General features: G+C 42.1%; 1 protein-coding gene across 2 annotated transcripts in view; it reads left to right on the top strand.

Annotated features, from left to right (window-relative positions):
* The first annotated feature begins 3,827 nt into the window (after positions 1–3,827).
* Positions 3,828–25,877, top strand: part of TBC1D8 (TBC1 domain family member 8) — a 54,143-nt gene continuing 32,093 nt past the window's right edge. Inside the window, exons 1-4 of one of the 2 annotated variants that reach the window (XM_069876609.1) lie at positions 3,828–4,000; positions 17,078–17,188; positions 21,533–21,651; positions 23,579–23,807. In XM_069876609.1, the coding sequence (XP_069732710.1) occupies positions 3,874–4,000; positions 17,078–17,188; positions 21,533–21,651; positions 23,579–23,807 (586 nt within the window). In that variant the 5' untranslated portion in view covers positions 3,828–3,873. Of the gene's footprint in view, positions 4,001–17,077; positions 17,234–21,532; positions 21,652–23,578; positions 23,808–25,877 lie in introns of both variants that reach the window. The other variant, XM_069876598.1, reaches the window with a different exon arrangement.

Raw genomic sequence — 25,877 nt, 5'->3', positions numbered from 1 at the left:
GGCCAGGCAGACAGGAGGCCAAGACCATGGCAGTAAACCTGCCTGTTTACTGCTCATGGAGGTATCATTAATTTCATGTGCATGAGGAATCCACCTTCCCCAAGCATCTCGGTGACACTGAGAATAAAAATTATATATGTGTTTGATGGGTGAAAAAAAATGAAGCCATGTGAACTAAAGGATTAAAGGCCATGCCTAGGGCTGGGAAGGCACTAGGTGACAAAGGCAAGAAGGGAAAGCAAAGGTTTCCCTGTGACTGTCTCTGCACCTTGTGCAGTCTGTATTCATTCTCATGGATGCTCAGGGTCTCTGCAGTTTATTCCAGCTATGACGGATGCTGTGGTCTAATGTAGTCTGAATGGGAGACTCCCTGCCGTGTGCTATATGGTACTGAAATGTAGAAAGATACATAGCACCATAAATAACCCGAGCAGTCATTTTAGAGCGCATGTTAAGCGTGGCATAAGGCCAGAAACATAATTTTCTTTCCTTTCAAATACATCTTCATTTTTTCTAAAGCTATTTTTCTCAGGCCTAATAACCTTAAGTATCCTGAAGCAATTGAGTAAGATAGTCCTTTTGCAGACTATGTCAGGGAACACATAAAAAGGTGTATAACTTCTCACAACACCCTGTTTTTCATCTAAGAATTTACTAGATTCCTATCCTCCCTCATTTGCCTCTCTAGACATCAGCACTATAAAACTATTGCCTCACAATAGATTTCAGAAGATCCTCAGATCATCAAAATCCTGTTCAAATACTGGCTGCGGAAATAGTACATCACTGCAGACTTTCTCCACGGACATAAATCTTCCATTAGCTGTTGCAAATGGAGTTAGCAGGTAGAGGCTGCGCCATTTGATGATGAGACATTTATGTGTGGGGTCTTTTCTCCTTCCTGGTTTTTGGTTAAATAATATCATAATGAATGTTCAGCTTCTTTCTGCAACTGCCTTTTTGACCTCAAGGTTATTGTCATCTGTTTCGGTGCCGAAGCAGTCGTGTTCATGGCTGTGGCTGCTTGTCTGTCCAAGGTTAGGAGCAGCACAGAAGAGCCAAGGGAAGGGTGTGGGTGAACCATCCTCAGACATCCCACAGCCAAGTCCAGGCACCATTTGAAACACCTGGCCTGGCAGCGAGTGACATGGTGCACTCTGAATGGCTTCACGCTTGAAGTGTCCTCGGTGGGTTCATATATCCTGCTGATTTCTACAGGGACAGAGATCCTTGTGGGGTGGGAGTGAGGGTGGTTGTATCCTCAAACTCACGGGTGTTTTGACAGTGAGCACCTCCCTACAGGCTACTCAGGATGTCAGGGAACAAAGCACACAATGCCACATTGAGAAAGATGTGTGGTCCAACTTTTAGTAGATGTGTTTATTACTATATATATATATATGTATATTACAAAGTGCTTTGTTTCACTCTGTCATCCTGGATCAGTTTTCCCTCTCCTCCTCCATCTCCCTTTTCCTCCTCTGAAGCTGTTTCTCAGAGGTTCTTTGTTAATGACCTTCCACCGGTTCCATGTGTTGTAAAATCTGCTTATTTAAAAAGCATGAATGATGGTCTTGTGATTGATTGTTGGGCCAGCTTGGATGTGGATACAAAGCCCGTGACTTTGAAGGAGTGCTGTTGGTGGGGTTCAACCAGAAGCATGACTCGAGATGTAATTAATAGAGGCAAGCGTGCATAGCACCAGATCCTGAAACCAACTGCTTTACTCTTTTGCTAACTCTCAACCTCAAAAGCACCTCAAAAAGGTCAGAAATCTGCATGGTCCTCTTCTCAATTACATCTCAAATCAGTGTGCCTGAAAACCAAAGTTGAATGTAAAAAATGTTTCAAATCCAATAATAACAAAAATTAAATATTAATTTAAATTAATTATTATCTGAAAAGGGAAGAAATATTCACCATCTCACTTCACTAAGCATTTAAACTTTCAAGACTTACATTCTTCAGGATTGTTTTGGGGGCAGGGGAAGCCTCTGAGCTATTCTTATCCTGAAAGAGCATTTTAAATAACCCCTTCTTACTCTCTCATTAATTTTTAAATATATTGTTATGTGGTTGTCCATCATTCCTCCTTTTAACAGCTTTTATTTTTGTATGAGACAAGTAGCATGCTCACAATGCTTGCTTGCTATTTTATGTATGGAAATGAAACCATTGTTTTACACCAAAATTGTAAAGAACACAGATCACACAGTGTTTAGTAGATTGAAGCTGAATACAGAATTTTGGCTGCTAAATGTTCCCACTGGCAGCTGGAAAGCAGTCCACATGGTCACCTTCCAAATCCCAATTATTAATTACCGCTGGCTGTGCTAAGTAGTGCACTGCAACATCCATCCCTCGCAAAGAGTTGGGGCGTTCACAACTCCTGTAACTGTAGGTCGAGCTTGGTTAAGCGAAGCTCCGGTCTTTTTCCCCTCAACATTCTCTACTAAGAGGGATTTTAGCCCAAATTATGAGTACATGATTTAACCCACGATGACTGGCATCTTTAATCCGAATGAAGAGTGTGTGAGGTTTAGCTGCCTGCTGCTGCAGCAGTTATACCGAAATTGGTTAACACTTGCTGTTAATTGGAAGCAGAACGTGACTGAAAGAAAGTCATGTTTTAATGGTGTGATGAGATGGAGAAATGTGGAATGCTGTGGTAAACGCTAGCAGGTATACAGGACACCGAATGCTGGCGTAAAGTCAGAGAAATAGAGTCTGATTTCAAAAACGATAAGGAATAAATTGAGTTGGGATATTAGGAGGTGTATATGAGGGGGAGAAAAGTCTGATGAGGTTTAGAAAGGTATGAAGTTGATGATTTGGAAGATGGGAGACAAACAGCAGAAACTGAAAGCAAGCATCTTAGCTTAGCGTCGAATAACCTTGCAATCTGGGCTAAGGAAAAAGTCAAATACCATGTCAGAGGATTACCAGCGTAAGGTGCTGCAGCAGTAACCACTTGCGCGGGTTCACAAACCATCCTACCCACTCAACCACACGCAGTGCCTAATAATTTCTTAAATGAAAAAAAAAAAAAACCCAACAAAAAACCCCACAACCCACCAAAAAAACCAACCCCGGAACGTGTAAAATTAAGATTCTGACTTTTCAGTCGATACACTCGGTTTCAAGCACTGGCATTCAAACATCAAAGCGAGTAGCTGGCTTCAGCTGGGCTCCAGAAGAAAACAGGGAAGCAGAGCTCCCCGCCGATGAAGCCAGCGCATCCTTTCCTCCCCGCCACCTCTAACGCGTTAAAGATGTCCTTGCTTCTACAAGGCGGGGAGTGGGGTGGGGATGGGATGACCTGTGAAGGTCCCTTCCACCCCCAAGATCCTCTGGTTGTTTTCAGGGTCCCCCCGGGGGATCCCGACCCCGGGACACGGGGGCGCACAGGCTGGGGGGACCTGGAGTGGGATGCAGGCGCTGTAAAAAGAGAACGGCGGGTGCCTCCCCCGACCCCAGCGGGTGTCACCGCGCTGCAGCGGGACACGCCGGGACCCCGGGGTGCGGTGGGAACCCCGCTGTGCTGCGTGAGACCCCTCCGAAGCGGAGAAACAGCTCCCACTCCATCCCCGGCGCCAGTGCGCACCCTGCGCGTCCCCGCGGCCACGGAGCTCCGCGGAGCCTCCGGCCGCGCAACCCACCCCCCGGCTCCCCGGGAAGGCCTGCCCAGCACCCGGGCTCCGCCTTCGGCTCCTCCCCGGCGGCCGGGCCCGCTCGGAGGGAGCAGGAGCCGGAGCCGGCGCGGCGCATCCCGCGGGGGGCGATGTGACCCGGGGCGCGGCGCGGGGCAGGCGGGCTCGGGAGGGGAGAAACAGAGAGAAAGAGAAAGAGAGAAAGACTCCGAGGCGGGGAAAGATGTGGCTGAAGCCCGAGGAGGTGCTGCTGAAAAACGCCCTGAAGCTGTGGGTCACGCAGAAGAGCAGCGGCTACTTCATCCTGCAGCGGCGCCGGGGACACGGGGACGGCGGCGGCCGCTTCACCGGTACCCGGGGCGCGGGGGGCTCGGCGGGGCGCCCTCCTTCCCCCGCTCCGCCGCCCGGGGGGACCCCGCCGGGGCAGCCTCTTTGTTCAGCCCGGCTCGGTTTAGGGGGGACGGGGTGCGGGGCGGGCGAGGGGCGACGCCGGCTCCGGTTTCCCCTCCCCCGGAGTCGCCGCCGTAGCCTCGAGCAGCGCTGAAACCGCTCGGTTTCCCCTCTCGCCGCTCCGCGCCGGCTCGCTTCGCTCTCTTAAACGCGACTGAGGTCCGGCCCGCTTCTCCCGGGGCTGCCTGCAGCCCCTGGATCCCCCATCGGGGCCCGGGAGAGGGGTCCCGGCGGTGGGAGATGCGGGGATGCCGGGGGGGCTGCGCCGGGTACCCGGGATGCGCCGCGTCCTCCGGACCCACCGCCGCCTGCGCTCCCTCCCCGTGACGTTTATAGGCGACTTCTTGGGGACTTCTGGCCGATCCGTGCGTTACAGGGAGAGGGTTCTTAATTCGTGGTCGTGGAAAAGTGGATTCTGACTCGGTTTTTTTTGTATTAATCACGCTACGGCTGGAGTTAAGGCACTTTGAATCCGTGTGCCACTCTAGATACATCTAGTGAAGGATCGCAGAATGGTTTGGGTTGGAAGGGACCTTAAAGATCATCCAGTTCCAACCCGCCTGCGATGGGCAGGGACACCTCCCTCTAGATCAGGCTGCCCGGGATATATATGAAGAACAAGGATCAGGCCCTTGCAGCAGTGTGGATCTGTGAACAACTCCCACAAGAGCGTTGCCTTGTTTACGTTGTAGAATATGAGATTTGGGACAAACCTTTGGTTCAAAGTCATCTACAACTGAATTCAAACAAACAGGGCCTTGGAGAAGTAATTAACAGTGTATTTCTTATCTCAAACCAGATAAGACTGTTTTGTGCCTTTTAGAAACCAGAATTTTTAAGTGGTTTGTATATTTGAAAGAACAGTGGGGTACTGTCAAAATTAATATTTTCTAGGCAGTTTAAGAAGCTACATTACCTAGTTTGATGTTTATTTTATTAAAACCCTTTGCTCCTGAACCATTGACCCTTGCCACTTGGTAATTCTGCATTGTTGTTTTGTTGTTTTTTTTTTTTTTTAAAGTCAGAGCTTGTCTTAGGTGTGGAGAACTAAAAGAGCATAAAACTTAACATGAGATCCTCCAAGGCAGAATTATCAGTGTTTTGCTAATGAAAAGCTAGCTGCGATAAGGTTAATGGAAGTTTTGCTATCCAATTAAACAACCTTCTACCCTTGTGTTTTCTCCTGCCCCGCTGTGTGGAAGTTATAGGCCACACTTTTGTGATGGTGAGGACGATGTGGATTAATTTTCAGAGTTAAAAATAGCTGTTTACAGCTGCTTGATTTAGGTCCAGGACAATCATGAGATTCAGATCCACAAATGTTAACTCCTCGGGCCTGAGCTTTCCACAGCAGAAATTTGCAAGCTTAAACCAAACAAACTGCTTTTCTCTCTGGTGAACTTTCAGGTGAATCATTTTGCCGAATCTACAGTGCACAGGCTTGCACAAATCTCTCTTGGCTGGCAAAGGAAAGCCGCTCCTGCCTCAGACAACTTTTTCAAGGCAGCTGCAAATTCTGACAGTCTCTTAAACCATTTGGAAGTGTTTGTATTTAAAAAGGCTTAGAAATTAGAGTCCTATCAACAAGAAAAACAAGCATGGGGGAGCATTAAGCATAGCTGCAGTTAGATGGATAGCTTAATTTTTTTTTTCACAGTTGTTACTTGGGACAAGTGAAGTGGAGACCTGTACTGCGAAACAGCAGGTCTTTGCTGGTAACTGCTTTTGGTGCAAAGCCTACCTCCTCATTCTTCCCTTTCCCTAGAGACACTTTATTAGTACCCACCTTTTCTAAAATGATAGTTAGAAAGGGCAATTGAGCACTACCCTATTTCAGATTATGGTCTATTGAGCTATAGAGCTATAATGTTAGAAGATTTTGTTTGTTTTCCTGGGGCAGCAAGGCTTAAGTGAGAACAATATCCATATCTGTTTTCTTTTCCCTTTAGTAACTTGAGCCCTGGCCAATAACAGTTGAGTGTGACGGAAGGGTAGAAGCTTCAAAGATTTAAAGATCCTGTGCAGCAGGTGCCATGGTAAAAGCTCTTCCAGTGAGGAGGAGGCTGCATATCCTTAAGCTGTGTTAGACTGGTGTGTGGTCAGCAGAACAAAGCCCCCAGAAGACTAAATTTCATAAATAAAAGAGTTCAGATGGGGCAATGGACCACCTGTGGTGTAATTTGCTTTAAACGGGGTGGAGGGGTACGACACCTGAGCTGCCCTTGTGTGTGGTACTAGAACATGGTATTTGCACTTATCCTGTGAGAGGCCATCTGTTTTATGGCCCTATTCTCCCATTTGTATGACAATTTGTATTTCTAGGACACTTCTCTCTCCTTACCATTTTATCCATTTCGTAGCATTAAGTTAGCAGAGCTGGAGGGTATGTTTTATGTGGATTTAGTTCCTGAAAAATGGACTAGACAAAGTCTCTCACACAAAAGCGCTTTTCTTCCGTATCTACGTTTCTTTCTTTGAGTACTGTGTTTTAGTCAGACTCTGAGCAGATGTTTGTAAGAGGGACGCTATATTTACAGCTGTGATTTAATTTGCGTCCTAGGGCAGTTACTGGATGCACACTGGGCTGGCAAGCAGTGGGTATGAAATAACGATGGAGGCTGTGTTTAACTCTTCATTACCTGACCAGAGTAATTCTGCTTTCTGTCTTCCTGAGGGGTATGCTTTTCAAGTAAATGTTTAACTTGCCACTTTACCTGGATGTCTACATGAGAATTCTGTTGGATTAGAGACTTAGAAAGGAAATTTGTAATGCTTTAGAAATTACAGAAATGGGATTATAGTTTTTTAATGAATTACTTATTCTAAAACTGATTATAGATTTAAAAAAATTATTTAGCTCAGCAATTTCTATCAGTTCTGGGGATATTTTTGCCTAATTGGAGATCTCTTTAGCAGTCCTTGCAAAAAGACTTGTCATGTAGCCATGACTAATAGATCAAAATTGATTTGATTTGTACTTGCTGATATCTTTGGTTCTGAAGTTACATATTAGTGATAAGCTTGAGATGCCATTAGTAGTCAAAAGTACCATCAAATCCCTTATGGCAGAATAATGCAAGATAGTTTAGCCTGCATGTGAATCTCTACTTTCATTTTTATTAGGGGATGATGAAAGCTTCATCCACCTTCCTGTTTGATTAGATTAGTTTTGTGCGTTTTGACAGCGAGACTGCTTGTTCTAGGAGGTGTTGGGAATGATTTCATCACTGGCACTGGACTAAGAATAGGTTTTCCCTCTTCCCAAGTAGCTAGCTTTACAGTTGCTGTTTACATGGTACTTCACATTGCGTGCTCTTAGGAGACAAAAGCCCACTTAGGATTCCTTTAAATACTTGTGAATTTTCCCTTTTATAAATACGATTAAATAAAGCTTTAAAATGAACTGGTTTCAAGCAGCTTTTTTTTCTTTACTTTTTTGAGCTACAGTGCTTCTTTCACTTCTTGTTTGAAGTAGATCAATAAAAGATTATGTTTTATTCCTGTCTTACCTGTATTTTTAATTTAGTTACGATATTTCCCCCTAATATTCTTCCAGCCTCCATTTTCAGCTCTAGGCACTTTGCAAGCTGGTTGTGGTCTTGCATTGTTTGCAACTCACAGAGGACGAACGTTTTGAAAAGAAATTGAATTTCTCCTTCAGCTCATATAAGCCTTTAAGATTCACAGCTTTAAATATAAAAAAATACACTGGCAAAAGAAGCATCTTCTGCATATGAGTCTTTTGGAGGAGTGAAGGACAAAATGAATAACATATGAAAAGGTCTGCACTAATACAGTCTTCAAAACAGCTTGCCTTTTCATCTTAAATTTTGTCCAAGATACCAAAACAAGTTACTGATAGAAAAAGGCTGAATCTGAGGTCTAATTAAAAACAAACAAACAAACAAGCTGTTATTTTAAACACAGGAGACTGAGGAGAGGAAGAAGCCTCAGTAATGGTGTTAATAAAGGATTTTAGTAGTTCTCACTGTCTGTATTCATGGCTTTGTTTTCTTAAGGAAGAGCTCTTTCTGAAGCCTTGTACAAGGAAAGGGGGAAATCCAAATAGTTTACTGAAAGCTTGGACTCAAGTCAAAGTGTTATCTAGCCTTGCCCAGAGCTGGAATTCAGATCAGTAGGTTTCTTCCCCCTTTTATTCTTTTTTTTTTTCTCTTTATTTTACTGTAACATTTTTTAAGGAGAACAGATGCTTCTAAGCTCTTTCTCAAGAGAGTGGCTTCTCCATCAGAGCGTTTGGCCACAAGGCCTGATCTAGAAGGAGGGATAGGAGCCAGAGGGGCAGGTTCCCACCTGCAAAGCTGGGCACCCTGATTCCCCCATCCTCTTGAACTGTGTGTACTGCTCTGGCTCCCTCTGCTTGCCTTTCTGGAGTGGGTTTCCTGCTCCTAAGGCACAGTGATGCTCAGATGGGTTAAGTGAAGCACATGTGCTTGTGTTGAAATCCTATCGTTCTGTTAAATACTATTATTAAAGGTGAAGGTGTACCAGTTCATGGAGAAGGGATTCGGAGCTGTGTCTGCTTAGAGACTGAGCACCAGCCACCTCAACACTGCAATCCAGTGAGCAGCTATGATGGCTTTTTATTTTTGTGTCACAGAAGCCAAACAGCACTGAAAAAGGCAGGAAAATGACAGAATGGTTTGGATTGGGAGGGACCTTCAAAAATCATCTAGTCCAACAATGTGCCATGGGTAAGGACACCTTCCACCAGATCAGGCTGCTCGAAGCCCCATCCAGCTTGCCCTTGAACAGGGATGGGGCATCCACATCTGGGCAACCTGCCTCACCACCTGCATCTTAAAAACGTCTTCCTCGTAAAATAATTGAGCGCGTCTGTGGTGGCAGAGTTTAAGTAATGCTACATCGATCTCTTTGGTGTTATTTATAGCACCCACAAAATATGAAAGAGACTTATTTTTTTATATGCCCCAAGTAGAGTCCCATGTCCAGGTCTTTTATGGGACCACAGCAGTAGCTTGTGTGTCCCACCTTCTTTTCTTGTCTGTTTTCAGGTGGAAAACAGCGTCAAATATGTTTGCTTGTAACGTGAGAATTGAAGCATTTGGCTCTGTGGCCTTCAGGGCTATAAAAATAGGGTGAGCCTAACCCAGGCTGGTGGCAAAGGACTGAGATAAGCAGCTGTGAGAGCCCTGCCACCACAGCCTGCCTGCCTGGGGAAATGGCCCATGGGGAAGCAGGGGTGAAGAGAAATAACCAGTGCCTCAGGGCTGTGGCATCGTTTCTGCTGTCCTGGGAGAGCAAGTGCACCATTCAGTTCATGTCTCTTTCCCCAGGGTGGCCTTGAGTCCCTCCCTATGCGATGATCTGATGCCAGGGCAAGGTCTCAGGATCTCACATGGGGATAGGGGAGTCATGAGGACCACAGGACACCGACTTCCACAGTGAAATATCCAAACTGGCCTCGTTTCTTGTGTCCAGCTTGCCCAGAGTGCTGGGACTGAGGAATAATGATTAAACAATTTGTTTCAATTCATTTTTACATGCCAGATTAAAAAAAGAACAACACAACACAAGCCAATTTACATAGTGGCAGTGTTTGATCTGACAAAGCCCATGCTGGAAGTAATGTAAGGGCTTGAATGTTAATATTTCCCTGACTGATTAAATGTTTGGAGCATTAGGCTTTTACGTTGAAATCTAATGTTGTATTTGCTTATCTTCAAGTGTGGTGAGCTTTTATTAGCACAAAGGAAATTCAGTCATCCTATAGCCCTCTGGAGGAGTCCTCCTTCATCCTTTTTCTTATGTACTTGCCTAAGTTCTGCAACTTTTTTGGTGCGGAAGAATAATAAGTACTCTTTCATGGGTGCTGTATTGTATCAAAACCTGTTTATATAGTTTTGCAGAATTCAGCAAAGCCAAGACATTGAGCCACTGTCACGATTGGCCTTGCATAACTGAGGATGCTCTTACCCAGCAAAAACGTGCATTTTATGGAGGCCTGTGTGAAAGTAGCAACTTGTTAAATATCTGAGTTTTGAACTTTTAGAGAAATCAGATCAAGATGGTATGAAAGGCTTGGAGATGTCCCCAAATTTTTATGCTGGGGGCCACCACTGGCCAGCAGTAGCTTTATGCTCACTGTCCTGGTCTGTATCCTATCTCGGTGCTTCTTGAAATCCTTCACTCTAGCCTGTAATGCCTACTGCCTATTGGATGAGCTGTGCTCTCAAGCTGGGCTCTAAGAGGTGAGGATGAACACAGTGGTTGTCCTCAGTGCATTTCAGCTCTGGGTCTTGCCTTGGGCCAGTGCTGGGGTCATGGTTGGCAGTGAGGGCTTCTGTGGGGTGGAGAGGTTGAGGCTAGGTGGGAGCCAGCTTCATATACCACACCATCCCTCTCTCAGCAAGGACATTGCTCCCAGGAAGAGTTGCTAAGATGCCTTGCAGAGCCAGGAGAGCAACCCAATAGCCCTTTAGGCTGAGGTTGTCCTGGTTTATGTGAAAATTGCCTTTCTGCTGCAATTGGAGCACGGGATTGGTGGGCAGCTGGGGAACAGGGACAATCACGTGTCCCTCACGGTTCTGCCTGGCCTGGTGGTAGGTTTTCATTCAGCCAGTTTGCTCACCACCTCTAATGCAGCTAATTGCTTCCTGCCATGGATATTGTGAGACTCTAATTGTTTGCAAATCATTGTGAGATGGAGGAAACTATGTCAAGAAGTGTAATTAGGATTCAGGGTATGGAGTGCTTCTCTGCCTCAAAGAGCAGAGATTAATTCTGATTTATTGAAGCTGTTAGTTCAATTTCACTGTCCTAAAAAAAAACCCAACTTTATTCTTACGATCATCTGAATTGTTTGATATGCTCTTTTCTCCCAGTTTGCATGCATCAACAGCTTAAAGTGCCTCTTGCAGCTCTTAACTCTCCTTGTGAAACTGTATCTTCTAGGAAGCAGCCTGTACTGTTAGCTCTTTCTACTTCCTGGGAACAGCTTTCTCCTTTTGGGTAAAACATTCATTTTGTCAAACTGCTGCATTTGCTACCTGGGCTTGTTTTCGTTTCAGCCCCTAGCTTTCCAGTGGAGGAGCAGAAGTTGTGAGCAGCAGTGAGCGCCCGAGGATGAATTCAGAGGCACGCTTTATGTGGCTTTGTTCTGGGATGGGACCTTGGCAGGGTGCTGGGCTATGGCATAAGTCTCTCAGTTTGGTGGGTTTGTCTTACCGAAATAATGGAATAATAGAATCACAGAATGGTTTGGGTTGGAAGGGATCTTAAAGATCATCCAGTTCCAACCACTCTGCCATGGGCAGGGACACCTTCCACTCGATCAGGTTGCTCAAAGCCTCATCAAACCTGGTCTTGAACACCTCCAGGTATGGGGCATCCATGATTTTTCTGGGCGATCTGTTCCAGTGCCTCACTACCCTCACAGTAAAAAAAAAATGCTTCCTAATGTCTAATCTAAATCTCCCCTCTTTCAGCTTAAAACTGTTACCCCCTGTCCTGTCACTGCACTTCCTGATAAAGAGCCCACATCTCGCTTTCCTATGGGCCCCTTTTATGTACTGGAAGGCTGCTATAAGGTCTCCCTGGAGCATGACTGAAAAAGTGGGTAGGAGTATTTAAAAGAGATCTTTGGCATGATTCAGATAAGCATAGCCACCAACTGTACTTCTGCATGGCCCTGCAGAGCAGCCAGCAAGCTGTCACTGCATCTCTGGATACTGTGTGGTGCCACCGTTTTTAAGACCTTCAGAAGTGGCCAAAAGCAGCCTCCTCAGCTTTGGAGGATCTGAGCATCTTGGCAGAATTTGTGTCCAGGTACTGTGGTGAAGGTCCTCTGCCTGTTTTCTTGTAAAGGCTTGATTTGGCAGATGTTCTTAAAGCACGCCTTGTCCAGCTCTGCGGCTCTCAGGTGCAATGGAAACCTCAAGTCTTTCTTTTCCAAGTAGACCAAGAAGAAGTAGAAAGGCAGTTTTCTCTCTGCTTTAGATTTCTGCAGTGGTCAGTTTGCTTGTTTGGTGGCTATAGCTGCTTGCCAGGATGCTTGAGATGCAGGTGGGACTGTCTTCATGTAGCCCCTTTGGTTTTGGGGCAGCAGGTGCAAGTGCTTGGTTTGTGAGCTTCAGGGCTGTGGCACATGGGTGGGAAGAGGTGCCTCTTTGTGCCTTGTGTCCACACAGCTGCTCCCCAGCTTTTAAAAGTGCTGTCAGAAATTCTTACCAGCTAATTGCAGATACCACGTTATTGCTTCTTTGAACTACACTGACCTTCACCTCCCACTTTACAATGAATTTACAGGTTTGTGTTAAACAAAAGATCCTCTCTGTGGGGGCCAGTTGTCTTATTTAAAAACAAAGTAAAACTATAAGGGTAACATTGCTTAGTGTTATGGTACGGCGTGCTTCCTGGTCACTTAGCTTTAGATTTAACTGTTTGCGTTTGTTTGTTTCACCCCCCAAAGCAGTAGCAGCTTTGGCCTTTTGCCCTTTTTTTTTGTTTGTTGTTTTTTTTTTTCCTGCAGATTTTATTAATTTATTGGACCCACGCTCTTAAGGGATGGGTCCAGGTCTCTCTGTCTTGCAACATGGCTTAGCTGCTGAAGTCACCAACCCATTTATGGGAAGGCGTTTGAGTAGTTCTGAAAAATTTCCCTTTAAGACCTTTAAAGTATGATGGAAGGAAGCAGAAATCATCTTGCTCTATGTAGATGGTACCTTAATTCATGTTCAGCTGGGCAGAATTGTTAGTGCTTTGGACTGTCTCTTGTGTATTGTCCCAAAATATGGAAATAATAGACGGTCTTTCAATTCCTGTTTTTGGTTTGAGTTCAGCTTTAATCACTCTCTGCCCAGTGTGTCTCAGAAGTTTAAAAGAATTTTTGAGATACCAAGTGAGTAATTTAATGCTGATCTGGGAAGGGAGCATGCATTCTTTAGTTTGAAAGATACAGTATGTTTGATAGAAATTGGTGTTAGATTAACTTACTGTAAACATGTTCCTTTTCCTAGATTAGTTCTGAGCATGGCACAGGATAACTTGTAATTGGATCTTTTATCTTTCTGGGGGCGTATAAGGAACTATGTGTTTAGAGAAGAAGAGTGGTGCACTTCAGTTCATTTGAGAGTCCAATCGTTATTTAATAACCTTGCCTTTTTTTTTCTTTTCTTTTTGTGAAGAAATTCTCAGCAGGTTCATTGTGCATGGTGCCCTGTTTGTATCCCATTTGGTTACAGATTGACCTCTGTAAAAGGAAAATAGTCCTTGCCTGTTGGAGGATTTGAGGTGGTTCCTGGCTAATTCCTGTACTTGAGTTTATTTGTGGCATTGTGTCTGTAAGACAGGTGATATATTTGATAAAAATCGATTTACAATTAGAAGTACAACACTCTTGTTTTACTTCGAGATGTTCCAATTTCCAGTATTGAAGCAATAAAATATGCACAAAAGTAGATGTTTCAGTGAAATAAAAACTACCAAGTAAGGTGTGGAATTTGTAGCAAGTTTGCCAGAGTTATTTCATAGACTTAATTCTGAAAAAAAAATATAAATAGATGTTCCCTCTACCTAAAACCCATTTTACAGCTAAAGTAATCAGGTTTATTGAGAAGCATGTAATTTCAGTAGAATTGTGTCCTTTTCCACCTCTTCTGTCCTCTCCTCCATATTTGTCAGAAATATATGTTACACCTGAAATTGCATATGAATTATAGCCTGGGAATGCTCTTTCTGTGTGAAGACACTTGTAGCTTTTAAGGGACCTGCAACGTTCTGTCAGTGGTCTTTAGCAGGAGGCTTTGCAAACCTGCTTCTGTAGCTTTCCTTAGTGCAGTTGCTGCATAGTTAACTGCTTTCCTGAAATACTTCTGTGTCTTGAGGGGTTAAAAAGCAAGTGAGGAGTTGGTAGAGTGACTTGTTAAAGGGAAAGAGGTACTCTGGATTTTAAGTTCCTTCCCAAAATCTTGGCACATATAGAGTAAAATAAGACCCAAACACAAAGTGGTGAGAATTTTGAGAAGGAAACCAGTGCGGCAGTTCTGCTCTCTTTCCCCCAGCTCCTCTTCTTCTGTTTTCTTTTATTTTTTTTTCGACTGTCCTGGAGGTATAAGTGGTTTCACTGTTGTCTGTGATAGGGAGGAGGTCTGCTACATCCTAACTGAAGGCATGCTAATGCATAAACATGTGAGCCAGAGACCCTTTATATAATTTATAGATACCTTGAGCCAGAGACCCTTTTATTTTATAAACAGACCCATTCTATAAGAGACCCTTCAATGGAGCAAGCTGTTAGAACATTTTGTTAGGAAGGTGCTTGCTCACAAGCTAGGCATTTTTCAAAGCGTCTTTCAAAATCAGTGTACTGTGTAAAGTTTCTTGTTTGCTTGTTTGTCCAGGTGTTTTCAGGTTGTTTATTTTTCTGTGCTTCAGTGAGAAGCCTAACACAAGTGTTACAAGTCGAAGGTTGCTCCAAATGAGTACGGGGCAACTCACATTGGAAAAGATTTCTCTCTAGATTTAGTGATTTCAATGCTACTTCAGTTTCAGCCAAATTATCATAGTAAGCTTGGATGTATTTCTTAGTGTTGAATCCTTTTTATGCTCCTGTTAGTATTAGTAATGCACTGTTAGTAATTCCACCCCTCCCTTCCCAGTCTCCCCTTTACTTTCCAGCTCTTAAGCAGCAACTTCACCTGCAGCTGAACTGCAGAATTTCTGGTGCTAAACCACTGTGCCGGGGCCCTGCTGAACAAGGGTGCTGCTCTGTGTTTGCCAGGCTTGTTTTTAGCAGTGTTCTCCTGCAACCCCCATCCAATGTCCCTTCTGGAGCAACCCAGGCCTCCCTTGGCAGAGGACAGTGTGGGATCCTGATCAGCCACAACACCGGCTCCAGGTGATTGAGGTATAGGGTGCAGTGCCCTTGGGAAACCCTTGCAGGGACTCCTGGTGTGTGGCTGGGGTGCTCAGGCTTTATTCTGGCACGTATCCTGACACCCATGCTCTTTTTTATCCTTCTCTTTGATTCTTAATTCTGGCTCCTCTTTGTCATCCTTAGTTAATATTTTAGCTATGTGTAGTTTAAACATGGGAGGTGTTTTTTGGTTTGTTTTTTTTTGGCACAGTTGAAGGACGAAACTTCGTGTTTTTAATAGTTGGTAAGCAAAATGGAAATTGTAAGCAGAAGTAAACAGTAAGAAGAGGAATTGGTTTTTCTGGCCAGTTATTCAGGAACAGAAAAGGGAATTAATTTTGCACAGGCCAAGAAGTAAACCCAAAATTGTGGAGCTACTTCTGTTCTTTCATGTTTGGTTGTTTTTTTTTCTTTAATTTTTGTAAAGTGTTTCACAAATCAGGTGTTCATTAAGCATTCTGTTGGGATTTTGGTAGCACTTACTGTTAGTTGACTTTTTTCTGTTGCTTCATTGCTTTAGTGAAATGAAAAAGAAATCTTTCTCCTGGATCTATCATCATGGGAAAACATGCACAACACTTCATAAGTTTCTTATTGCTTTTCTTTCTTGTAATGTCTCAAGTCTTTTGAAATTTGGAAGTTAAGCCCTACTTCTGTTCCCTGCATCGTTTGATTCTATCTTACTGGCTTTAGTCCAGCCATTTGGAAGGTGGCACACTGAAATTGGCATTCTGTTTTCTGCGAGTGTGTATAATTTGCTACCTTTTATTCTTGGATGAATTTTTTTGTCTTTATCTTGAAGTTGCAGGAGAGCAGTTAGAATTTTCTGGTGTTGCAAACTTGGGTCTCCATTCTAAACAGATAGGTATATCTTGACATGTATTTAGCTGAGAAGCAAGCTGGTGCCAAATAATATCGGATCGTACAGTTTTAAAACATACTGTGTCCAATTTCTGCTTAGCTTTGAAAGTATCATCAACAGCATGTGTGAATGCAAGGAGGATGTACTTAATATAATTTGCTTCGCTCTTGGAAGTTTTTTGATGCTGTTCCATGTGAGCTTCTTACACCTTCTAGACCAGAAAGTGGTTGCACTGCTGCTTTGTTGTGCTGTGCTCAAATTAATTAGTCATGGCTTGTTTATTGTCCCAAATGAGAAGGCATTTCAAGTGGGAAGTTAGTAGGTCTCATTTTACTGCTTCCATTAATCACTTAAGTGATGGAATGGAGAACTCAAGTGGGATACTGCTGCAAGCTTTCTTGAATGTGGTGGTGTGTATGTAATATACAGGAGGTGATTTTCCACTGTTCTGATGGGTGAGACCTTACTGGTAGTGAGCATCATGTCCAGTTTGGAGTGTCACACTTAAAGATAAGTTCAAGAGATTCCAGTTTAAACTCAAGAACAATGAGCTGTTTGAAAAATACGACCCATAAGGATGAGATAAGGTGATTGAGGTTTATTTAGAAAAAGAGAAGTCATTAAAGCATGAGCAACTGTGATGATATTTTTTCAGTACACCATACATTTACATCAGAAATGCCTGTGGCCAATTACTCTCCATATTCTGGGAAGCAGGCTTAATTTCCTGCAAGGAAGTTTAAGATTGTAGTGGTTGGCTTGCTTGTTTGTTTGTTTGTTTGTTTGTTTTGCTGTAAGAATGCTTAATGAAAATAGTAGAAGAGGCTAGCCAGGGAAGTTGTTGCATCTTGGTTGTGGGAGGTTTTGAAGAACAGGTTAGGCAAACACCGCTTATGGCACAGGTGTATTTATCCAGCTTCAGAGTCGGCCTGGAATGGTAACTTCTTCAGATACCCTCAGGTCTTTCCACTTCAGTTCTGTGATTATATACATATATATGAAACAAAACTGGAAAACATGAAGAACTTGATATGCTTTTGATCTTCTAATCTGGTTTGCCTTTTGCATTTTGAGCATCTGTACATCACAGCACAAAATAGGGGAAGAACTGTTATCGTTACATTCTGTATTTTAATTTTACTGCTTTAGATGCAAGAAGAGTTGTAGGCTACAAAAGTAGAAGTGGGTGCTGATTCTCTTTTCCCCCATTTTTCTTTGCAGGTCGCTTGGTTGGTGCACTGGATGCTGTGTTAGACTCTAACGCACGCGTTGCTCCATTTCGAATTTTACTTCAAGTTCCAGGCTCACAGGTTTACTCTGCCATTGCATGTGGTGAGTTATTGAATGGATCAGAAGTTTACTGGGCCATAGCTATTGGTGAGTCACAGACGAAAAACCCCAAACCGATTCTGAGCATGGTCAGTGTCTGCATGTCCAAGAAGCTCAAGGTAACCCCAGCTAGTAAGAGTGTGTGTGTGTGCAAAGCTATTGCTTATAGCTTACCAACAAAATTAACCTCTGGTTAAAATCTCAGATAGGAATTATGAACAAGCGTTAACCTGGAACGTTAAATTTCTATAGAAAGCTTGTTTAGCTGTGAGTGTTTTGCTTTAGTTTTATATCTCTTGCAAAGTAGTATGGTTCTGTTCATATGCATATCTTTTCCTACAGCAGTAATAGCCCCTTACAGCAAGAAGCTACTTAGTCTAGGCTTTCACCAGTGCTTGCTTACTATGAAATGTCTTACCACACTTGCTCATAATGAAATATAACTGGAAAATTTGGAAGATGCTACATGACTTAGGAAATAAATAGCTATTACCTCCCTATATTCATGGGAGGGAATATCTTATTACCTGGTCTGTTATGCACTAATCCCTTTTGCAGTGTTTCTGCAACCTCTGAAAGTTGAGCTCATCTTCGGGGAAGTGATATTGATGTGAATTGTAGCAACCTTGCCATGGCGCAGTAAAGGCCATCTGAATGTGCTTATTCTGTTCATCCTGTTCTTACTTGACCAATCTGCAGGGCTGTTCTCATCCCTTCTGCTTCAGTCTATAAAATCCTAGTGTTGAAATTTACAGCAGATTTTCCTTTGAGAATGGTTCAAAGCTGCACCAGGAAGGTTCAGATGATATTAGGAAACTTTTTTTTTTACTGAGAGGGTGGTCAAACCCTGGAACAAGCTTCCTAGAGAGGTGGTTGATGCCCCAAGCCTATCAGTGTTTAAGAGGGATTTGGACAATGCCCTTAATAACATGCTTTAACTTTTGGTCCGGTGGTTGGACTAGGTGATTATTCTAGGTCTCTTCCAACTGAAATATCCTACTCTATCCTGTCTTGTTCTGTCCTATCCTTTCCTATCTTACATGGATCAAGCCATGAAATAGTTAGCTAATGTAACTTTTGAGATGTTGTTGATGGTGTTTGACACAGTAGTCTTTTAAATGGAAGGGGGAATCTCTATGTTCACCCCCTTCCCTGTACAAGCTCATTCAGGATTTCTTCCTTGGTTCAGCATAGACCTCTCTGCATGTTCTTTGTTAATACCAGGAATTTTCCCCTGTGCTGTATGTGTGTGAAGAAGCTTGCGTGAAGTCTGTTTGTAGTATCCATATTTTTGTTGTGGCTAGGTTTTCTTGGTTGTGGTTGCTCCATGCTTTGTATCCCTACCCCTCTCCTTTTTATATTTAAATAATGCAATCTCATGGAGGAATTTAAGAGCTTCGCGCTGTTGTTGTCCTCTGATTGAGCCAGGTAGCTTTCACTGGGAAAGCAAGCTCCGTTTTGCTGTCATGGGCTTCTGGATCATTAGAATATATGCAATATTCCTTTCTGAGGCTGTCACTTGCCCTTGCCACACTCTTGCCCATCATTTTTTTATTTTTATATTAAAGATGCTACAAATCAAAAACTTGCTTGGTTGGAATGGTTAAGGATTTTACCGAGGGAAACTTACTTAATGAATGTTTTCTGAAATTCTGTTTGGCTCTTCTGAATGGATGCTCAGCCATGAAAAACAAACAAACAAAAAAAGAGATTTATAGTAAAAGAGTGGAAAGCAGAGGGTTCTATTTTGTATGCTGTGTGGGTAGCACATATGTAGTTGCCAGAGCTGCACAGAAATGAAGAACCATGGTAGTAAAAGTTGTTTCTGAATAATATCTCTGCTGTGAACTCCTGACGTGAGCATCCAAGGCAGAGCTGGCACATGCAGTAGAGTCAGAGGAACAGCATCATCTGACCCTTTTCTTAGAAAGCTGAATCCCCACAAAGGACTTTCCCCTTGCAGAAGTGGCCGCTGCTGCTTGTCCAGCTCTGCCCTATCTAAGTGAGGTGCTTCATGCAGAAATGATGTGCAAAGTTTTGTTACTGGATTTGGAAGAAGCAGCAAGTCAAATTCCTTAAGGCAAAGAGGAACAGCAGCTTCAGGAGCTTCTTCCAGTCTCCTGGTTTAACTTCATTAGACAGTTAATTAAAATTATGTTTTTCAATTGTACATTGTCAGTCCTCTGTTCCAGGAGCTGTAGACTTAAATGATGATATATGTGTAAGGGTCAGATCTGTGTTACAGTCTTCTGCAAATCTCCGAGGGCTGCTAGGAAGTCTGATCCCAGCTCAGCGCAGCTGTTCTGACAGAGATGTTTTGATCCAGATGGTTAATCATGTCATACCACTACTAGGAGAAGAAAAGCCTAACCTCAGCCCTAGTGTGGATCCATTTAGGAATTTACTTTTAGAAGGCTTGTAGGCAAAACAGAAACCCAAGTCATAGTTACGTGAAGTAGCTCTTGGGAAGGAGAGAGCAAAGGGATAGGTGAGTAGTGGGTTTAAAGAAGAGATTATGAGGAGTGAGACTGTGGTTAGAATTAATACACATTTGCCACAGGCACGTGAAGGTGGGTAAAAGTTGGGATGAAATACTGTGCAGAGCAACGGTGCAGGAAAAGGAATAAGGAAGAGTTTGGCAATGGTTGGGGGAAATCACAGTACAACTTTAAGCCATGAAATGGAAATTAGAAGTAAAGAAAGGACCCAACAAGCTTAGAAGTTGGCCTGACCAAATAAATGAGATCTGTATCTGAGCAGAATCTCTGGAGGCACCTAAAGGTGGGCAGGAAAGATTGCAGTAGCTCCCATGGGAGATCACCACTGCCAGAGCCCAGGATCAGAGGGGTCTGAGCAGTGTGGATGCCGTGGAGAAAGGTGTCTTGCTTATAGCTTACTTCTCTTACTTCAACGTCTCTCCCATATAGCTGGTATCCTTTAGGCTGCTCAGAAATAACAATTAAATGTAGTATTTGCTTTATGCAGCCATTTTAATATAAAATTACTATTCCTGGTGTTCTTAGCCTTTGTTATAATTTGTTTTCTTTATGCTAAAGGATGTCTCTTCTTGTTGTTTGTTGTTGTTATTGTTGTTTTAATTATTTAAGCTTGATTAATGATATTTATGAAATTCCATCACAAGACCTTCCTGTCAAGGAAGTTTAAACTTGGAAAGTTTCCCTGACAGTTGGCATTCTGCATGGGAAACAGGGCAGAGGAAGGTGGAAAATCCTTAGCTAAATTTGTCATTTTTTGTTGTGAGGCAACATGATGCATCTCTAATGTACACACAAATCAAATTTTGAGGTAATGAGTCTACTATTTGAGATTAATTTTATAATTATATTAATCTGCAATTTTTATGTCTCTTTACATCCAACTACTTCTTTCTTCTGCTAGAAAATCAATGGAAAAAGCAACTATTGTGGCCTTTACTTTTTTACTTATAATGTATAATCACTGACCAGTAAGAGCTGAAGGGACCAGATTTTCTCCTAATTGCCTTATATGTTGCCTGTCTTGCTTTGACTTGTCTGTCATCATGCAATGCAGTGACAGTTCAGTTTCAAGCAGAAGCAAATAGGTAGTGATTGCAGTGTTATTTCTGGAATTAGTGTGAATACATTATAATTAAAACAACTAGAGCAAAGTCCTTAAATAAGAAAACCGTAAAGATTTGAAAGTCTATTTGACTGAGATTTTCTGTTCTGTCTCTTGCCTAAACTGCAGAAATGGGCTCTTACGGATGTTTTAAGTGTTGCTGAACCAAACTCCTTCATTTTTAGGTACTTTAACTATTATAGAGAGCTTTTCAAATAGGATATGACCATGTAAATTCCATGGCCATTGACCATGGCCAATATGACCATGTAAATTCCTCTCCAAGTGTATGCGGGGTGAGTGTGTGTGCGGATGCCTGGGTGTACGAAGTGAGGGAGAAAGGAAGATCAGCGACTTTGGGAGTGGGATGTAAATCAAAGCTTTCCAGTGGCTGCTTAAAGAACGTCGTGTCAAAATAAGCTGCAGTGTCGCAGCTCAGGATGAAGTTTTGCTTTTTTTCTGCTTTGACTTTTAATGCAGCATTTGCTGGCTGAGAGCATTTGAGAAGATAAAACCTAAAAGTACTAAAATTAGTGCTCTAAAACAATGAGTTCTTTGTTTTTCTTCTTTCCTAACTATACTGCCACGAATGAGACCTTTTTCACAGGTTTGTTACCAAGAATTTTGAGGTTGAAAGTTCGGTTTCTCATAATGAACTTATTATATAGTGTGTTTTATTACTCTTTTTCTTTTTTTCAATTTTATTTTGTAGGATGAGTTTCAATACACTACTTTTTCCTTTTCTAGGAGCCACTGCAGAGGAGATAAACCAGCACTGGGAATGGCTGGAACAAAACTTGCTCCATACTTTGTCTGTGTTTGACAATAAAGAGGATATTGTTAGTTTTGTCAAAGGGAAAGTGAAGGTAAGGAAACTGTCTTACTTTCATAGAATCATAGAATCACTAGGTTGGAAAGGACCCACTGAATCATCGAGTCCAACCATTCCTATCAATCGCTAAACTATGACCCTCAGCACCTCATCCACCCATCTTTTAAACACCTCCAGGGAAAGTGACTCAACCACCTCCTTGGGCAGCCTGTTTCATCCTTTAATTCTTCAGTGCCTGATTACACATGGTTTATTAGAAATATTGTTATAAAGTTGTTATTCATGTTTGTTTTTTTCCATCTCAGCATTATTTATTGGTTTTCTGTGTGGCGCTTGTATTTGATTTGGCCAGCATTTGTACATCATTACTCACATTTCCTTGGAATCATCTCAAACCTGAAGTATCTTAATTTAATCTTTAACTCACCTATCCCTTTCCAGCTTCAGTGTGATGTACTCTTCCCTGTGATGTACACCTGAACTTTCTTCAGCATCTGTTTTCACTTCTTCTGCTTTTCCGAAACATTATGTTAAATACCTTCCATTTCTATATCTCAACTTTTCCTCTGTACTACAATTCTCCTTCCATGTTTTGCCTAGTTTTAACTCATAAATTTCTCCTGCTTGCTTCCATATTTATGTCCCTCTTGATGGGGCTCAGAGGTGTCAGCAGGCGGTAGCTGCAGTGCCTGAATCTGCTGGTAGCACAGGGGACAGTCCCTTGTGCAGCATCACCTGCGCTATAAGGGTCCAGTACAGAAACTGCCAGTGGCTTTGCAGGATGTGAAAGCTGTGGCCACACACTGCGAAGAAGCTGCTGGCTGGCCACAGGGCTGCAGAAATGAGCATCCTTTTGGAAGGCTAAAGAATTTTAAAAGCAAGTGAATTTGGTGGCTGAAGACAGGATTTAAAATAGTAATGGCACATGTGGTAAAACTTACAAAGCCTGATGTCCTGAGGTCTGCTTCTAGTAGAATATAGATTCCAAGAGGAGCTTGGTAATGGCTGGTAGGGGTGCGGGTCTGCTGGTGACTACTTACCTCAGGTCCTACTGCAGACTTTTCCTTGCTAAGCTTTTTAAGGAGGTGCTCTTCCCACCATGACCTTTTTTTTGGTGTGGATCATTCATAGGAACGTAATGTTTTTTTGTGGATTCCAACCCTGTTGCTGTGATCTCAGTGGGCTCTGAAGTTGAGGAAAAAGGGGATGGAGAGACAAAAGATCACCCTGTAAATCTTAGGTTTTATCCTGCTTTCATAAAAACCCAACTTTGTCCAAGGCACTGAAAGGCTCAGATAAAATTAATCTCTCTTGATAATGCTGTGGCAGCCTGTTACCTAGCACAGCACATATTTACAGGTCTTCAGGTTTCAGGTCTTCAGTCCAGGTTTTGGACTCTCACCTCTGCTGTAGATTTTTGGCTTGGAAATTGCAAATTCTGCCAGGTGCTGTAACATACAGATTATTTATCCAAATGGTGCAATACATACTTAAGTCTTTCGTTGTAATACTACTATTAAAATTCTCATCACTTAATTATATTACATAATTTTAATGGTTCTAAGCATGTTACAGGTTACAGACACATCTCACTACATTGCCTTTTTATAGGAAAATAGTACTGGTCAGTATACATAATTGTTACTCTACCTTTGCTCTGTATACACCAAATAACAGCAATCATAAGTCCTAGTAAAAATGTAAATATATATTTTTCCCAAACTCATTGCAAAAATAGTAATTAAAAAAAGCCCCCAGAAGCTTTAATTAGGAAGCATTCAAAGTGTATGAGAGATGCAAACACCACAGAAATTTCTCCATTTCTGAAAATTGTAAATCAACTTGAATTTCTCTGTAAGAAAGGGTTGCATTACTAAAGTTTGAATAGGTAGCCTGTTGCAACTTGCCGGAGTATGAATGCCATAGCTTTATCCTGATACATTATCTTTTCGTGGATGCAGGCACTGATTGCAGAGGAAACGAGCAGCAAGCTCGCTGAGCAGGAGGAAGACCCTGAGAAGTTCCGAGAAGCCCTGGTGAAATTTGAATCCAGATTTAATTTTCCTGAAGCTGAGAAGTTGATCACCTATTATTCCTGTTGCTGTTGGAAAGGAAAAGTTCCTCGGCAAGGCTGGCTTTATTTGAGCATTAATCATCTCTGTTTTTATTCCTTCTTCCTGGGCAAAGAATGTAAGTGTAAATGCATAAGAAACACAATGCTGGGGAGAGATATAGCTGTAACTATTTTTAAAAGCAAGAATAACTAGAATTTTGATGAAAAGCCTAGTTTGCCTCTGAAGTTTAATTGTTTTTTTTTTGTTGTTCAGCTGAAAGATTCTGTTTAGTTTTCACTTCAACCTGTGTTTATGTTCTAGTATTCATTTGGTAATAAAAATGAGATTATAAGAGTGTACAGACACAGCTGCTGATTCTTTTTATTGCTATGGTGAAACAGCCTTAAAATGTAACAGACCTCCTACAGATTCTGAGAAAGACTTCTAGCACCAAAAAGGTTGAGTGAGGACGGGTCCCTCCCACAGGCGTGAAAGCAGAGCGATCACTGCGGGGCGGCAGGGCAAGGGCTGGTGGAGCCAAGCGTGCTCAAGTCCAGCTGCCTGCCTGGAAGTAGCCCAGGAAACACAACATGGATGGGCCCTGGAGGAGCAGATTTTTGAGGGAAAACAGCAGCAATTTGGGGATTTATTTGTGTTTCTGAATGGCAGTGCAAGAACGTCATGAGAAATGCGGCCTGGGGTTTTTAGACCTTCAGACAGTGGCAGAATTCTTGTGATAGTGACTTTGACAAATGTACATTTTTAAGAAGCAAGTTATAGGACTTTGGTCTTGGTGTTCCTCTGCAGAGGAAGAGTCATTTGGTTATGAAAAGCATGTCAGAATACATATTAGAAGGTAAAAATGAATGTAATGAACATTAGAAGGTAAAAATGAATGTAACTGTTTAAACTACAGCATTTCTCTGTTGAATATGATTGTACATGAACATTTTAAGTCCTGTTTATCCTGCTACACCTTCAGCGAGAACAGCAATATATGCCTATATCGCTATAAATACCACAAGAATTGTCAGTTATAACAGTTAAGAAAATATTACCATTTACTGTCTAGATTCAATATTGGGATGGCTCGTCAAATAAAACTATAGACTTAAAAATGAGGTACATTAATGTAAAAATAAGAAAGATAGTAATGGGTAATTTCTAAGACTTAAAGCATACAAAGATGTGCTTAGATTTAGAAGTCCTTTTTTCCTTATATTATTTCAGGCCAATTGTTTTGTTATGTTTGCAGAAGGTGGCAGAGTTAGGTTTAAAATGCTGGTAAGCCTGTTATTCATTTTAAAAACAGAAGCTGAGTTTTGCTGGGAAGACTAGAATGGAGACTCTTGCTATGAACTAGATATCTGAGTTCTTGTTTAATCTCATTGTTTTCTGTTTTGTATTGAATAACATCCTTGTCAATTATTTCTTCTTGCTATCACTGCATACTTTCTCTCATTAAGTCTGAGATATCCAGTCTGCCAAAGCACACAAAGCAAAAATGATACTTAGGAATCATAGATAACGGTGGAAGGAGGAGGGAGATATAAAAATCCTTCATATTGTTCCAGAAGTTTTGTTTATGCAATACTACAGATACTTGAATGATACTAGAAGTACAACATCATGCTGTATTATTTAAGAAGAAATTGCTTCTCGTCTTATTTAATATTAATTCATTATGCAAATGCAGAAAACTAAAGCAGTTTGCTTCTAGTATTTTGTCACGTTTATGAAATGATTGTATTACATTGAATAATCCAGATTTACTCTAGTTCTGCTTGTTATTGTTGGAAAAGCTGATGCTGATTAACTTCAGAACAAATCATTCATTGTCCTTTTTATGGGCAGAAACCACAAATTAAATCTGGCTAAATCTGGTGCAGAAAACATTGCTAAGAATTCACATTATTGCATTCTTCACTATAGCACAGGGAAAAAAACCAATATTAATGCTATAAAAATCCCCCAAAGTTGTAGATTGAAATCTCTTTGTAGAACAAGTGTTAAGTCTTCTGCTTCTGGCAAGACTGTTCTCTTTCTCTTGTTTTATTTTATGTTGAAGTGACCTGGAATGCAGTATTGGAACCTGTTCTCAGCTTCTCATAAAATTAATTTACAGCTTATGTGAGCATAAACTCCATGGAACATTTTTTCCAGAACAAGTCCCCTTTTATCTAAGCCTTGAAGTATTTGTAGAATT

The sequence above is a fragment of the Phaenicophaeus curvirostris genome, chromosome 1 (genome assembly GCF_032191515.1).
Source record: "Phaenicophaeus curvirostris isolate KB17595 chromosome 1, BPBGC_Pcur_1.0, whole genome shotgun sequence".
In the NCBI taxonomy this organism is placed as follows: Eukaryota; Metazoa; Chordata; class Aves; order Cuculiformes; family Cuculidae; genus Phaenicophaeus; species Phaenicophaeus curvirostris.
This window is presented reverse-complemented; position numbering and strand designations above follow the sequence as displayed.